Source organism: Euwallacea similis, chromosome 12 (genome assembly GCF_039881205.1).
Source record: "Euwallacea similis isolate ESF13 chromosome 12, ESF131.1, whole genome shotgun sequence".
NCBI classification, from domain to species: domain Eukaryota; kingdom Metazoa; phylum Arthropoda; class Insecta; order Coleoptera; family Curculionidae; genus Euwallacea; species Euwallacea similis.
In genome coordinates this window covers 3,562,583-3,578,738 of record NC_089620.1, presented here as the reverse complement: position 1 = coordinate 3,578,738, position 16,156 = coordinate 3,562,583, and the positions used below count along the sequence as shown (strand labels likewise).

At 34.2% G+C, this 16,156-nt stretch overlaps 2 protein-coding genes across 6 annotated transcripts in view; one reads left to right on the top strand and one right to left on the bottom strand.

The window, feature by feature from the left end:
• CdGAPr (GTPase-activating protein CdGAPr) overlaps positions 1–16,156 on the bottom strand; it is a 36,093-nt gene that overhangs the window by 4,154 nt on the left and 15,783 nt on the right. For 4 of the 5 annotated variants that reach the window (XM_066395726.1, XM_066395725.1, XM_066395723.1 and 1 more), the window contains 15 exons: positions 14,120–14,308; positions 13,472–13,656; positions 12,643–12,888; positions 12,376–12,507; positions 5,817–5,972; positions 5,507–5,669; positions 3,278–3,450; positions 3,109–3,215; positions 2,845–2,975; positions 2,624–2,781; positions 2,147–2,318; positions 1,716–1,987; positions 1,036–1,453; positions 512–840; positions 192–461 (listed from right to left, as the gene is read on the bottom strand). In XM_066395726.1, the coding sequence (XP_066251823.1) occupies positions 192–461; positions 512–840; positions 1,036–1,453; positions 1,716–1,987; positions 2,147–2,318; positions 2,624–2,781; positions 2,845–2,975; positions 3,109–3,215; positions 3,278–3,450; positions 5,507–5,669; positions 5,817–5,972; positions 12,376–12,507; positions 12,643–12,888; positions 13,472–13,656; positions 14,120–14,308 (3,101 nt within the window). The remainder of the gene's footprint in view (positions 1–191; positions 462–511; positions 841–1,035; positions 1,454–1,715; positions 1,988–2,146; positions 2,319–2,623; positions 2,782–2,844; positions 2,976–3,108; positions 3,216–3,277; positions 3,451–5,506; positions 5,670–5,816; positions 5,973–12,375; positions 12,508–12,642; positions 12,889–13,471; positions 13,657–14,119; positions 14,309–16,156) is intronic. The other variant, XM_066395724.1, reaches the window with a different exon arrangement.
• On the top strand, positions 7,812–10,091 carry LOC136412375 (uncharacterized). The gene is made up of 3 exons (XM_066395434.1): positions 7,812–8,011; positions 8,475–8,546; positions 9,332–10,091. Exons 2-3 carry the CDS (start codon positions 8,483–8,485, stop codon positions 9,841–9,843), a joined length of 576 nt encoding a protein of 191 aa, XP_066251531.1. The 5' UTR covers positions 7,812–8,011; positions 8,475–8,482; the 3' UTR covers positions 9,844–10,091.

Sequence of the window (16,156 nt, the reverse complement as noted above, 5' to 3'; positions counted from 1 at the left end):
CTTTATTTCACTTAACTGCTTCTTAAACACCTGTTCTTCATTTCCTCATTTGCAATTATCATGTATTAAAGTATTACTTCTCATAATCGATAGGTTAATATTTATTATTGAAAGTTCTCAAGATTTACAGCAACCGATGACTATCAATTCAATTGAACTAAATTAAGGTTTCAAATTGTATATCCACTAACCTGTTGGGACTATTTGGAGGTTCTTGAGGACTAAAATCAATCAAATTAACACTAGTTGGCTTCAGAGCACTAGACCAAACATCCACGTCTTTACTTAGAAGATTTTCACTGCTCAAGTCTCTGCTATCGGCCGTAGTAGGACTGACGTTGGGGCTGAAACTGTTCCTCGACGGGCTAATAGGGGTGCTAATGGAAGTTTGGCTAGTGGCGAGATTTTCAGTTGAACTAATTGGTACTACTTCACTTAAGCTTAGGTCCGTTTGGCTTAACCTAAACCAAACAGTCAGAACTCTATTGTAGAAGACTACGGAAAAAATCACCTTTCAGACCCCTCCATGAAATGATACGGCGCTGAGCTCAAACTCGCAGTATATTGGATATTGGACCCGGAACTCTGATTCGAACTGACAGTTCTCTGATCATTCAAACTTAAGGTCAACGACAAAGGTTCGCTGGTGTTGCAAACAGCGCAACTGCTGTTGGCTTTCAACGTGGAGTCGGTGGAGCTAAAATTATCCTCCAGTGCGCTGAGGCTTTTCGGCCTGTCGGCTGATGGATTTTGTACCGACAAATACTCGGGAATGTCGGAAATATCTGGCTGCGAGGCTTCTTGGATTGGAAGACTGGCAGTACTCGTTGGTATGTCCCCCTGGACGATAAATTTAGTTACGAAAGTGCCTAGTTTCTCAAATATATCGACAAATATTCACATTCTTTTTGCCCCTGCTTTGTATATTATCCTTATTTAACTCTCCACCGACTTTTATGGTTTCCCAGATCCCAATATATTCATCACTAATTTTGAAAAATTATATAAACTAGGCCAACCTAAAATCAAACTTACTTTTTCAGCATTTAAACTAACATCCTCGTATACCGGACTCTTCATAGGCGATACAGTGGCGCTTCTCGGGGGCGACTTGTAAGTGATACTAATTGTAGTCAAAATGTTCTCATAATTAGGACTGCTTGGTTGTTTTACGGGACTATCCCCCTCTATCTTCTTTAAAAACTGATACTTAATTTCTGAGGGAGAGCTCTCCCCATTTGGCGAAAAGCCCGGAGACGTGTTCCCACTCGAATCTCCCAGCTGTTTGTATCCAGGGGAAGTTGGGGTGGGTGAGGTCAAAATGGAGTTTCCTATTAGAAACTGCCCTCTAAGATCCAGGTCAGTAAAGGATTTGGTTAAGCTGTGGGGGGACGTTGTAGAGGAACACTCTAGGTTTAGAGATTGTCTTTTATTGTCTGGGTTTTCCGAATTTCTGAAAGACAAGGTAAAAGTAGTTCAAGATAAAAATTTAGTTAGAGAAACATGAATTCAAGGTGGATCGAAAAAAAAGTACAAGTGTCTGGCAAAATTGCTAATTTCTAATTTAAGTTAATGACAATTTTAAATTAAAAAAAATTAAACGATAAAGGAATGAATTCAGGGTGCAGATCTCTCATACATACATAAAACAAAAACAAAACAAAATTGTAAAGTTTAAGCTTACTCTAAAATCGAATCCTCAAAGTGAAACCTACCTGGGACTTTTATTCTTTGGTTCGCTAAATCCGCCATCCTCAGGGCTGACAGGTACGGCATGAATCACGGCAGTGGTGCTCACTGTGTTTTCAGGGGTGCTGCAGTCTATGAACTGAATATCGGATAATTGATCTTCCAATCTGGTCCTTTTTCGAGACATCGATTCAGGAGATAAGACCAGTCGAGCCTGTTTCTTTGGAGAAGGATTAACAGAGTTTGTAGTACTCGCAAAGTCTTCCGGACGCACCCTTGTGAGGATGCGTTTTTGGGTCTGAAAATGGTGAATGATTTTCCAAATTCCATATGAGAGAGGCTGGATTAAATCACTCTATATCAGCAAAAGGCTTTCAACTAAATCCTTGATATTAAAATACGTCAAATCTGAGTTATGGAATAGAAAAACTTATTCTATTGGAAGAAATAAACTTACATCTTTTTGTATTCTCGGTGAACTGACCAAACTTTCATCCTCCGAAAATATCCGCATCTCCGACTCTTCTAAATCGAAGTTTAGATGGATTTCACTCAGGTCCAGTAAGGAGCCTTCCGAGTTGTTCTGAGACGATTGCAGCGTATCGAAATACGAATCATGGGATACCGACCTAAATTCAGAATTATATACAATTGATCAAATTGTGGGAAAGTTAGTATTTTTATTCGACTTTTCGGTTAAACATCGCTATTATTAATTTTCTTTAAATAGATTATTCAAGTTGAAGTCCGAAGAGGGGACTTTGGACTCAATTTGAGGCAAAAGATAATGGTGAAAAAAGAAGCTTCACTTCAATACTATTTTTATATAACAAACAATGTAGAAAAATTGTCATTTTTTTGTGAATAAATATTAAATATTAAATTCAAGACATTTGAAAGTTTAAAATAAAATGAATCATTATTGTTCCCTTACCTATTATGCCCTGGAGGTTTAATCAACGAATGTAAAGGCCCCAAAACATCTTCAGTGCTGGCGGGTTCCGAATGGCCGGAAGTCAAACTTTCAGCCGATTTCACAGACCTCAATTTCCGTCTCATGTCGGTGAGATCTGACTCCGTTACTGACTTGTCCTGTATAATAAATATACGTACAATATTTGTGAGACTTTGTAATTTATCATTAATATCGTTTACATTAATGGTAATTGGGTTGGAAATTTTCCTAGTTTTGGCCACGACGCCCTGGGCGGTATTCCGGGCAGACCTCGTAAAGAACATTCGCCATCCTAAAGGTGACCGCTTGGTGTGGCCTCTTTTTCTTGCTCCTAAATATTGGTATCGAATTATTAATATTAATTGTTAAATAAAAGGAAAAAGAAATGGAGAAAAACGACTTTAGATAATTACTTTGCAGGCACTTTTTGTGATTCTAACAATATTATATTTTTGTTAACTTACCCGGAGGTAATTCAATGATTGTGTGATATTTCTTGGGCAAATTACTTGGCCCTCCTCCGACTTCTATGTAGCTGTATTCTTCGGCCCTATTCATCAGATGTTTATTTCTATTGACGAGACATGATAAAATTATTGTTAAAAATTTTAAACAAACATTTGGAAAACAAACCTGGCTTCCTCTAAGGTAATCAGTTTGGTAGGTGTGGAAATATTTAAACTATTAGGTCTGCACTTTTTCGCTAGAAGATTCTCTTTTTCAGCAAGTTCCGGTAGATCGATGTTGGGCAAGCGATCACAGAAGATTAGGTCGGCATAGCAAATTAAGAACTCTGTTACCACTGCCTAATGAGGTGAGAGGTTGTCAGACAATAAAATAAAATCATGTAATTTAAAAATTATTCAAATAATAGATAATTAAACTCCAATTAACAAAAACAAGTTCACGAGAATTACTATGTTTATGTTCTATAAAATAAACCAAAAACGTGCTATAAATTAATTCGGTAACTAAGTTGATCTGAACTTTCAGCTAAAGTTGTAGTGACCCCGAGTTGTTGTTAGTATAAAAATTTAGTTTTTAGAACGTCAGCTACTCATTCCAATGAACTCAAACTAACTATACAAAGGATTTATAGGAATTTTGCATATAACAATCATGGAGCAGATGCCGTTTTCCCCTAAAAGAACTTGATAATTACTTTCCCGTACCAATTACCTAAAATGTTTGTGTCCTCTGATCATCAAACGACGTTTTAAAACACCATTGGCGAAAATATAATCCCTAACACTTTGGGAAACGAAAAGTGTCATTCTCGCACTTATTAGGGAAAAACTATTTTCTATTTCGGTGCGGAAAAGCACATTTTCAATGTAAATTGGAAATATATCTATTATAATATATTTTAAACTTTATAATCGTAGTATTCTGCACAGAACCTGCGCATTGCAGAAGATGCGAATTAAATATCTTTCAGTTACTAGACTTAATAAATATTAGTAAAAGGACCAGTTGTTAATAATAATTATTATAGCACTAACTAGCGAAAATGCCGCATATCGTAAGGATTTAACGCAAAAATAAATAATTTTAATGTATAGTAATTCAGAGAAATTTGCGACAGAAGCCAATACGAGAAGTTCTATCTTATCAAGAAAATAATGTAAATTAGGTAATAAGCAAAATAGCGCTATAAAATATTTGTTGGTTTCTTCGAATATTTTAAAAAGAAAACCGATGGTTTGATAGCATAGTGATTTTATCTAATTTATTACATAAACAGACATTTAAATCTTGACGTCCTTCACACGAGTATTTATATTGAAGATTCGTACAAGGTAAAGTAATTAGAAAATAAATTGTTGCGGTTATTTGTTCAGATGATTGCGAATTTACGTGTGTTGTGGAGACTAAAGGTACCAAAGTTAACGTTTTATAGACCAAAACCGTAAACTATAGCAACAAGCATTAATCAAGGAGTTCATATATTACCAATTTATTTTGTTCGGGTTTGAAATTAGTACGTTTCCTTGAATATTTTGCTTAAAGTAAGGTGTGAACGTCAGTAGATATTTATGGCTGTATTGCTAAAATTAAATGCTTCCTAATGATCAGCTAAAATTTTTAATTTTAAAGCAATGTCGTCACATGCCGCTTTATCTTCAAAATTATCCTGTATTGTGAAAATGATCTAATTATTTCTACGAATTTTATTTAATTTGATTCAATTAAGACATATTATAAAATGAGTAGAATTCAAGTTGACACTTCATGAAAACTCGATAATTGATAATAATACTTTTTAGGAACCATAGGAGACATATCCGCTTATGTTGAATTGGGAGCAATTGACATCTCTTTAATTTATTGAACCAATTACTTAAATATTTATTATTACATCATTCGATTTGAGTTGTTTAGACTTTTACATTATAAGTTTTGGGTGTAAGATGGCAACTAGTTTAAATCGAGTTTTGTTTTGGATTTTACTTTAAGGATGCGCCTTTTTATTATGCAACTTCATGCCTGAAATCCTAACTCGCAGTGTTAAGCTCCTAGCAGACCGTATAATTTAGTTGCCGCGATTTAATTGAGATGAGAAATGGCACTCACTTTTGATGCTCAGGTGATAAGTCGTAGACATTTTTTAGCATCAAAACAGAATTCACTTTATTATCACGCAACAAATCGTAAGGATCCAATTTTAAATGGGATTCTTTATTTTAGATTAATAGGTTGGTAACGTTTATTGATATATAGCATCTGTATTTGTTTTTCCCTTTAAGTTCCTAAATATTATCATCCCCGTTTGTCCTACTTTGGAATAATATTAAATTAATAACATGGGAGGACGTTAGGACAAATTTGCACAAAAAATAATTAAGAAAATTAACCCTTCACCTGTACTCCAACCCCTTGTAAAGCAGCCACCCCTCCAACTTCCAAAGCCTCGCACCTCAACAGATTTGGCGCCCATACTATGGCTAAGTTTCGGGTGGTCATGCCGGTGCTGCCGCTCTCAGCAGCTACCTTTGTAAGGTGACGCATCAAATACTCCAAGGTTCTTAAATTCCGAAAAATGAAATATCGTAAAAATTCCACAAAAACGTTAAAATTATTAATTTTTTCGAATAATAAAAATATGAGTCACCAAATGAGAAATAATTTTTCGATACTTTTCTTGTTTTATCGAGTAATAAATGTGCATTACCTGTAATGTGGTGGTGGCAATTTTTGTACTGCTTCCCTCATTTTTAAAAGTCTCTCATGGTCGGTGTCGGTGTTTCGAACAGCAGTGCTGCATCCTTGAACCGCGTTCACAAAACTTTGGTATAATTGGTAGGTGCATAGTGGATTTGGCAATTCTCTAAAATGAAAAACAGAAGAATGAAGTCTTGTATGTATCTAAAGTAATGTAAGAAAACTAACGTAAAAATCGTTCTTGTACAGGATATACCACTAAAATTGGCATGTTAAGAAATTAATCGATTATAGGAAAATTAGAAGTAGAAAACTTTTGAAAAATGGGTGGGACGCTAAAGAAGGTAGTCATAGTAATTTAAGTTGCAAGTTCAGTAAAAGATCAGTTACAGTACGATTAAAAAACTTGTAATGTAACAAAAACAGAATATGACGTTAGGGAGTACTATAACAATACCTAATGGATGTGTATTGCATATTACTTTATTTTATATCGTTTCCTAATTTAAAAAGAATGTGTTCTAGATCAAAACAATGTTTCTTGAAAAAATGGCGAATGTAAGTTTATCTTTATATTTTGTACTCTATCTCATCGAACCCAATTAGGAGTATTTAACAAAATCTGCCATGAACAAATGCATTTATTTACATTTATCTATATTTGACTAGTTACAGGGAGAAAAGTAATATTGAAAATTACTTTTAGGTTAAAATAAGTGCCCCCTACTACTATAATTAGTATAGTGTAGCCCATAGTAAACAGATTTACCTGAACAGTATGAAATGTTTTCAGAATGTGGATCCAGTTAAACTGGATGTACATAGAAACTTGCTTATATTAAGTGGAATATCTTACACATACATATACCGTACACAGTGTGTCCCAGAATGATTGGACGATTACCTCAAAGCTTCTTTGAGATAGAAGAACGATTTAAATACAAAACTTATAAAATTTGAAGCAAAGGGACAGACTGAACGAGTTATGAACTTTTTATTATTGTACAGGACGACTGAAATTTTATATTATATATATAATAATTCTTTTTAATTTACTCGGATTTGAGATGCAATTAGTGTACAGTAAAGCCTCACTTTCCGCACGTAATATATAAATAACTATTGTTTTGTCATATGAAAAGTAAATGGAGTCAAATTAGTCGTGTTTTTTTACTTAGACATCCTATGATTTATTATCAATCTATAACTTTCATAAGAAATCTTTTCAATGCTTGAGTTACTAATGTTCGTGCCTACAATCATGTGTGTAACCAGGTATAGTGGATAAGATAAGATCAGTAGGAACAAACTGCTTCCTTTAAAGTTTTAAAAGTGTTCTGGAATGTTCCTCTTTGTTCGCAAGCGAGATTATAATTATTGAAACATTTGAATGCTTATCTGCAAGTGCCTTGAGATACCATAGGATTCCATAGAAATGTAATTTTACTAGCTAAGAAACTCTTTTGCTTCGAAAATCTCGTTTCGTGTAAAATTACTTTAAGCCCGTACTTAAATACTACACAACAATAATTTTAATAATATCGGCTTTCCTCGTGCTGATCCCACGTCGACTGTTGATTGAAATAATAAAAAAAATAATTTAAAAAAATTGTAGTTAATCCAATTATAACAATATTCTTAACATCATCACCTACTTAAAAAATTCTCCTAATAATGTAATAATTTTTTTTGTGTAATTAATATAATAAGTAAATTACAAGTGTTTATCCAAAATGGCCAAAATTGACCTTTTGCTTCCAGCTTAAAACCAAATAACGATAGTAAACTTTGAATCACTTTACCAGGCTTGTTTCGAAAAAAGACATCGAGAGTGGTTTATTAGTTTCTCTTTCCTGTAGTTACCTAATTTTCCTATATAAGCATAGAAATTTGCCCATTGTGTATAGGTAATAATCTTTCTTGAGCCTCACTATATAACAATTGATAGCGATAATCAGCCTATCTATAAAATAGCGTTCCAATTATCCCCGGTGGCAGTCTGATTTGATAACAGCACCAGACTATATAATTAAAAATTGGTTTTGCAATGTTCGAGTAAGATTTTTGTATTTTTTACAAAACTGACTCGAAAAAGTTGGGAAAACTGGGCAAGGCTAGTGGTGGTGTTATTGATTAAGCCAGCAGTATACAACTAAAGAACGACTGTAACAATAAAATATTGCATATCTTAAAGAAAATCATAAAGTGAGTATGATTTGATATATTATGATTTTATTACCATTGTATTTGCATTATTATTTTCCATGTAGATAAGTTAATGTCAACAAAAAATGTGAAAATAGGCAAAAATGGATAGGACAAAATTAATTTACTAACTATGTAGACATATACATCGCTTTTAATACCCAACTATTTTTGGTTTGTCAGAAAAGGAAAACCCTGGATTTCCCCGATGATACAATTCAAATGATTAGATAACTCAGTTTTTTAAATGCACCAATTGCACTTAATATCGAGTTTCATATTCCTCGACTTTTAACAGTCGGCTTGCTCAGGATTACCTTCGTAATACATGCGTTAAATGACACGCTTATCGGTTATGCTGTAAACCTTTATTGCTGTAAACGATTATGAAATAGTTGAAAGGATATTCAACTATTTGCATATTCGGTTGAATATTAACTAAAACATTTGTTTTTGCTTCCAGAAAAAAAAATGGAATATACCTCTATAAGAAATATGGCTGTGATGATGGTGATAGTGGATCTATTACTAACTGGTGAGTAGATTATAATTTAGTCTTTGTGTATTCTTAATACTTCGTGTTGATTAAACTAACCATTTTGTCCATAAAGAAGAAAGGAAGAACAAGAGATAAATTGCAGAAGGGGAAAACAAACAAAATTATTAAAACTTAATTTATTTAAACTTTATTTAATTAGACTGACAGTTTCTGAAATATTTCTGATTAAAAATTATAACCAATTTTATATACTTCATAAAATCCAGTCGGAATGAAAAAAAAACAATTTGGTAACGCTGTTTACGGCACATTAAAAAACGTCAAAACATGGCAACTATTTTCATATTTAATCGACTTTGTAATAATCACCGTTTAGCCGATACTTACCGATCACCGATAGCAATAGTGGGCTCATCTAAATAGGGCACCAAGATAAGTGACCAAGATTGAAAAAACGAGCGATAAATCTATTATCAATGAGATCACTATGACCAAAATAGAGCCTGCAAACGTGGATAATAAAGTTGTTTGTATTGAATCTGTTGTTCTCATCAAACTCCAAAGATTCAAAACTAAAGTGAAATGAAAAAATGAAAGTATATAAAAGCCGAATTACTTACCTTAACCGTCAGTCAATAATAATAATTGGGATATTTGATCACATCAATAAACCATTTAACAAAGATTATTTTATACGTTAAATTGTGATTGAAATAATCCCTACAAACTACTATATCATCATAGAGGCTTATTATTTAATTATTTATTCATACACTTTTATTTTTTATTGATTTTTAAAAAATCAAGGTTCTCAATTCCAGGTGCCTCTCCTTTACAATCTCTCCAACCCTGCAGCTCCAATCTCGAAGACCAACATTTACCAGATTCTTCAGATTGCTCCCGATATTTTCGCTGTGTATATGGCAGAAGTGTTCCCAAGCAATGCCCTGAAAAAATGCTCTTCAATCCTTCAATAGGCAATTGCGACTTGTACTACAACGTGGAGTGCCTGTCTGCAGCTCAATCCGATGATGTGGATGAACAAGACTTAACGGAGGCCATTGAGAATCTTAAGTTCGTAAGGAACCCCAAAGTACCCGCACCAATCCTTTCAGACATAAGTGATGGTAGTTTGGAAAAGAGCACAGACTTTGAGACCAAATCCGTGGAGACATCCACGTTGAAATTTGTTTATTTACCCCATGATAAGTACCCTAACGCCTACTTTAAGGTGGAGAATGGAGAGAAAGTGCTGCTGTTTTGCAACGATGGGATGGTATTTAGTTTCGATATGGAGATTTGTGCCAAATTCTGGGACTTGACCCCTGAATAAACTCGAAAAATGGCTTTTCTGGTGTTTTGATGAGGTGGGCAGCTTAATGCCGTTCACCAATGACTGATAAGATTCCCATTGAGGATGTTTGCTGACTGAGTTTGTATCTGCTGATAATGCAGAGAAGACAGGTATTTCTGTTTGTTTTTGTAGCCATTACAACAGAACATGACAATAAATAAAGACAAGTAAATAATTTGTTTGATATCAGTATAGAAATTGGAGAAGCACCTACTTAGATACTGATTATATGAATACCTATCCATTAGTCACGAACAGATAGAAATTTTGTTCACAAAACGATCGTAAGAAAGTGTGAAGAAGTCGCTTATAGGACTATTTACATGAAACAACAATGTTAAAATGCATAAAAAGTTAAATATATGTTTCGTGATTCGTGTAGACTTACGTTACTTTAATAATTCAAAGTTCAAATCGAACGTAATAGTCTTCCTCCTACGTTTTCATTAGACAGGTTCCTTTTCGATTATCATGAACTTTAAATGTTTACTGATAATTTATCCTTCTTAAAACGCGAAAATTGCAGACAAAATAGAGCAAAAATTTTTAATACAAGTAAATCGTTTGCATAATGCAGAGAATTAAATTTAATTAATGAAATATGAATTAAATAAATTAAAGTGGTTGTTTGAATAACAACAATTTAACCCTCCGTTGTATTATGAAAAGTTAACTTAAAGGCAAAACTTTATTAGAAGTTTTTCCCTTATTTGGCTTGAAGATTATGTATCCTAACTAGTAACCTTATGTCACAGTTTCCGAGATATAAGCTCCCTTTGATCCTCGCACTTGTTACTAATGTTGGGTACAACTCTCTAGAACTATTCATAACAGCGCAATAAAAACACAATCTCATAAATAATAATCGGTTTTTTGCTAATATCTTTACAATAATGACTGCTATCTGCCAGTTTATTACGTTGGAGCAGTTTTATCTGTAATTGAAAAAAGGTAATTTAAACTTGTCTAAATTATACCTGGTACCAACAGTGTCTACTTTAGTACCATGCATACTATGACGTCACGTCATTAGTATGTCAAATGTTATACCTTGTCTAGCCGTACAGTAATCTCATTTGGTATCCGCTTATCTTTGTTTGGTTATATGTTTCCTTGTTATGTTTCATTTTGTTTACATTAGAGTTTAGATGTCTTCTTATAATAATAAATTAAGTAAAAACGAAGTGATTATAACACACGAATGTGGATATTAGCTGTTTTGTTTACGTATCAACACCTTTCTTATCAACTAAACAAATTTGGCAGGGCCTGGTATGTCCGTTTGTGATGTTTACTCTCCGCATTATTCTACTAGTGCCTTAAATCGGGGTATCAACAGCTAGCTGAAATCGCTCCAAATCAGTATCCTTCAAATGAAGCCTTAAGGACAATTAAAGATACCTCGTATCTATTAATAATTATCCCACAGCAATTCTTAGAGATGAGATTATATTGCTTAATGCTGCCAAACAAAACGCATAGAAACTTTATCGCAAATAAGGAGGCAAATTAGACCACTTGGCCATTCAATGATCTATTGCAATGACTCTGATTCAAAGCAATAAAGAAGGCAGAAGACTCAATTTATGCAAAAAGCTTCATATACTTTCATCCTCAGAGAACGTGTAGTCGAGACAGACTGGATCACCTAATAAAAGAGCATGGCATGCAAACAAGATGTGGGTGTGCCATAAAAAAGTCTCTACAAAATACCGTAAATGACAACTAACTTTCCATACTTGTTGATTTATATCTAATCACACATGAACATAAATATTGAATTTTTACCTGTTTTTAAACCAAATATATTTTCATGCAACTATTAAGAATAACTTTGACATTATTTTTTCCTAATTAATTTTTTTAATACTTACTGTTATGCCTTTTTTTATAACATTTATTTAGACTACTTTCTTGGCGGCACAAATCAAACTGACAAAAAATATTCTTACGTTTTTGTAAAAAATATCTCTGGACATATCTTTGTGAATATAGTGTTATCACTGCTACGTTAATCGAAGAAGTTTCAGTTTCAATTAAGGTATAACAAAGGTCAATAAATATCACCATCGATCACGATCATTTCTTTTGTTACTGAGGAAATTACTGATTCCCCAAAAATAGGAAACATTATCGTCCCGTCAAACTGCGCCTTCGAAACCATTGAATCCTCTACGTTTAGATGGTAATAAAATAAAAATTCCAAATAAATCAACTTAGTACGTTTAAAGATTAAGTTGCTAGTTAATTAATCTTTAAGGATAGTTATGTAAATAGTAAATGAGTTCAAGTGAAGAACAATAAATTATTGGGAAAATCCGCAGTTAAAGCTACTGCTCTCAATTAGGTAATTTGCTAAATTAATTTTTTTAATGATTACTGGATTAGCAAGAAATGTGATAGACTATTGAGCCACGCTTTGCATAAGTAATCGATAAAAATAATGATTATATGTACAAGAATATGGGTCATAAATAAACGATTACAAATATTCAACAAAATCGAACTCACCTGAAATACATCTTAAGCAAAGAAGCCACGGAGTGGATGTCTTTCAAAATATCTTCGGTATACAAATCAGGAACCCTGTCTTCGTCGAAAGCGTTCCTTAATTTTTGATTATTCGATGTGATGCCCGATAGCCTAAAAATGATAACAAACCACAATTTATTGAAAACTCAAGGCAAAAATTTTCACTAAGTTCGAAGAAAAAAAAATTATTGACAGTTGAGTTCAAGAAATACAAGCAATACCGACTTTTCATCTTCGAATTCTTACCTATAAATCCCATCAACGATACCCCTGTTTTCGATAAACTCCGCGCAACTGCGCAACACAGTGGGAACGTCTTTGCCCGTGTTAAGGAGATGCTCTCCTAGATCACAGCCGAAAACTCGCTCCTTCAAGATACCGCTTTGTTTCAGGCGTCTGCGCGACGGTCTGTTAAGAATGAAACTTCTGAAGAAGGTAATCAGTTTGCCATGTTTGCGCAGGACCGGTTTCACAGGACTGAGCGCCAGAGACCTAATAGGGAAAAAAGTCGGAATAATGGGCCTGTTCACTGAAATGCAAGGACAAATTCGGTTTCGTTTATGAAAGAAATAGAACAGTCGGAATTGGATCCAAACAATTTAAAAGGCTTTTAATAAAAAGTGTTTGGATTCTACTATCATTTTTCCAATAAATCTGCTTTAATCCGCAACGTAATTGTGAAACAACGAAACATTTCATGCAAGGTATTTCTGACAGTGAAATGTTCCAATAATATGTGAACAGGCCCATTGTCGCTCAGCCTGAACATTCTACGAGTTAACGCTACATTCCAGTGGTACGGGCCATTTTATTTGGACCCATCCTGCATTGGGTGTGAGCCGACTTGACTTCCAATTAAGGTCACAGTGTTATTGAAAATGACGGATATGGAATCTTATCAGTACTTATCCACATGAAGAATTCTATGTGACCTTTGAAAATCGGAAATATCTTACAAGACTCAAATTTCCTTATGAAATAAGTGTCTCTAATAATACGCGACGCGTATCATTCAATGAAACTGAACATTTAGAACTCAACATGGTGCATGCCTAAATTATTCAGATTTTCTTACCCAACTACGGGAGGCGGCAAAGGCATGTTTCTAGGCACTTTGTCCCCTATAATATGCACGCAATGCTGTGGAAAGAATCCCACCTGGAAGCCCCTTTTGCCTCTCCACCACATGGATTCCCCGGGACTCGCCATATCTATCACTGAGATCATGTCTCCCACCTCCAAATTCAGCTCATCTCGAGCCTGTCAAATGTATCAAGACTTACATAAAACAAAAACTTTTAATATAAAATTTAAGTAAGTAGACATTTTGTACCATTTGTGCGATAAAAAATTATAACGATTATATAAGATTATAATAATATAATATGATAGATCGAAACTGTTTATTTACCTCTTAGTTTCCATAGCGGAAACAATGAGTTTACGACCAGCGGGCGTTGTTTTATTTTCACGGCCTGTCTTTCACGGCAACGGGCCGTAAAGTCACAACAACGCTAGTCGCTCTTGGCAACGGGCCGCAAAGCAAAACAATGCCTGTTAATTTTTTAACAGGTGTTACAATTTTTTTTTATACCTTGTGAATAGAACGTTTATGGCCGAAAGAAGAAAACTACGTCCTTAACTGAGTAAAGTGACTTGTTCAGTGCTGGTATTATTTAAAAAATACAAAAATTGAATATTATTGCAAAAATTCTCTTGTTACCTGTGAGACGTATCTTCTGACACTGTAGGCCGCAGCAACCGCAGGAGTATTGATACTTCTGCTTTCCTCACTAGGTACCAGAAGGCGATGTCCTTTGTTGTCCATTTGAAGCCAGTTCAAGACAGGTCCGCAATTTACTGAATTGTTCGCTATTTGGCTGAAGCGTTCCAGGTAATAAGACAATTTTTCCTGAAGAACTTAGACTTATTGAGTCACAAAAGAAAACTGTAAGGCCTATGAAATTTATTTTTTGAGGATTCTATTAGAGAAGATGACCCAGAGAAGGATTTATGTTACTCCAATTCGAATTGTTTGGTAAAGCAAAATAGGAATATTTTAGTGCGGTGATGGAGATTTAAATCTACGTCGAAAGATGGAAGAACATTGTAATGAGGGAAATAAATCTTTTGACCCGTGTGATAGAGGAGCTTTTAATTTATTTAGCTCAGTTTGCCTTTTTCTGAAACTACTACCTTTGATAGAGACGTTTATAATGAAAGTGAGTGCTATTATTGGACTTGATGTATTATATAAAAAGAATAAGTGAATAAACTGAGCAAGCTCTATTTTTAATTGTCGAAATTCAAATATATTTGTGAAACCCAAAGATGAACGAAAACGTATACGGAATCTCCAATTCTTAAATAGTTTTAACTGAACTGTAAACTGCTCAACTTTACGCCAATCTAGCCAATTTTGTAATTCTCCTGTTTCCGAAATCCGAATGATATTCCCAAAATATTTGGAGAATGTCATTGAAGTATTTCGAATCGGCACGACCGAGGAATTTGAAATTATCACGGTTGGAACTCTTGATATAGAGAGCAGAACGTCTCTCAGAAATGACGATACAATTACGTCTGCATGTGGAAGATAACAAAATTCTTTTCGTAGATAATTTTTACGTAATTTCCTGGGAACTGGTTCCAGAACAATATTTCATAATTGTATCTCTAAGGATTAAGTAAGTAGTGAGTTATTTTGGGGCCACTAATCTCTTAAGGGAGTATTTTCGAAAAACGTTTCAACAAGATTTTCTTAGTAATTCACTTTGCTCTATATGTAGCTTTGCTATATAGGAAGCTAAAAGGAGTACTATCTTTTGTTGAAATCCCTGGTATAGCCCATTTTTTTTGTGATCTGCACAACAGTGAGGCATGCAAATTTAACTTTAACATTTTTGCCGACTGCAGAGCAAAAAATTAAAATTTCACAGCTTGTTACATTGTAAATAAAACGCAAGAGATACGGCTGCGCTAAGTAACTCGAAATTTCGAAATTTTTTTAGAAATTTCATACTTTGAACTCACGATAATAAGTATTCTATTAATTCCAAAGCCTCATTTGCAGGATTACTAATTTTCTAAAACTTCTTTCAATAAATTTTGTATGTGGACTGATTCAATCGTGTCTTCCTTTTATAATAATTCAATCAACAAATTAACTGTTATATCACATCTTCAAAGTTTCCGACAATAGGGCCATTATGGACGCTTCTCAAGAACCCATTATTATGTCTGAGAAAATGAACCACTCTTGCACGACCCAGACGCGTTAAATTGACCGCAATAACAGCCTACGCAAAAGGACTTAAAAAAGGCAAAATAATCTATTACAAACTCAATAAACCCCCGGAGACATAGAAGGGTAATTAATAATTAGAAAATATAGGTCGCAACGGCTCGGAAATCGCTGTCAACCGTTTACAAGCCGAGAGCCGGAAAGTGGGGCATCCGCCATTAGGTCGCGAAATTAATCACTTTCCAGTTACATTTACAATTACTATTACGACTGACGGCACGTTTACCGCGAATTGAACCTCAATTCATTTTGCAGTCTTTAAAATAGCCAAAATTAGGTGACAGCTTTTAATAGCATCCACGTCTGCATTGCATCGGCCATAACTAGTGCCTCAAGAAAGGTAAACAGAAGCGAAAGTCTATGACTTAAATAGGTACCAAGATGCAAAAAATCCAATAATATCACGATGAGCTTTTACTACGCACTTAATTTTACCTCATAAACGAATTTATATTT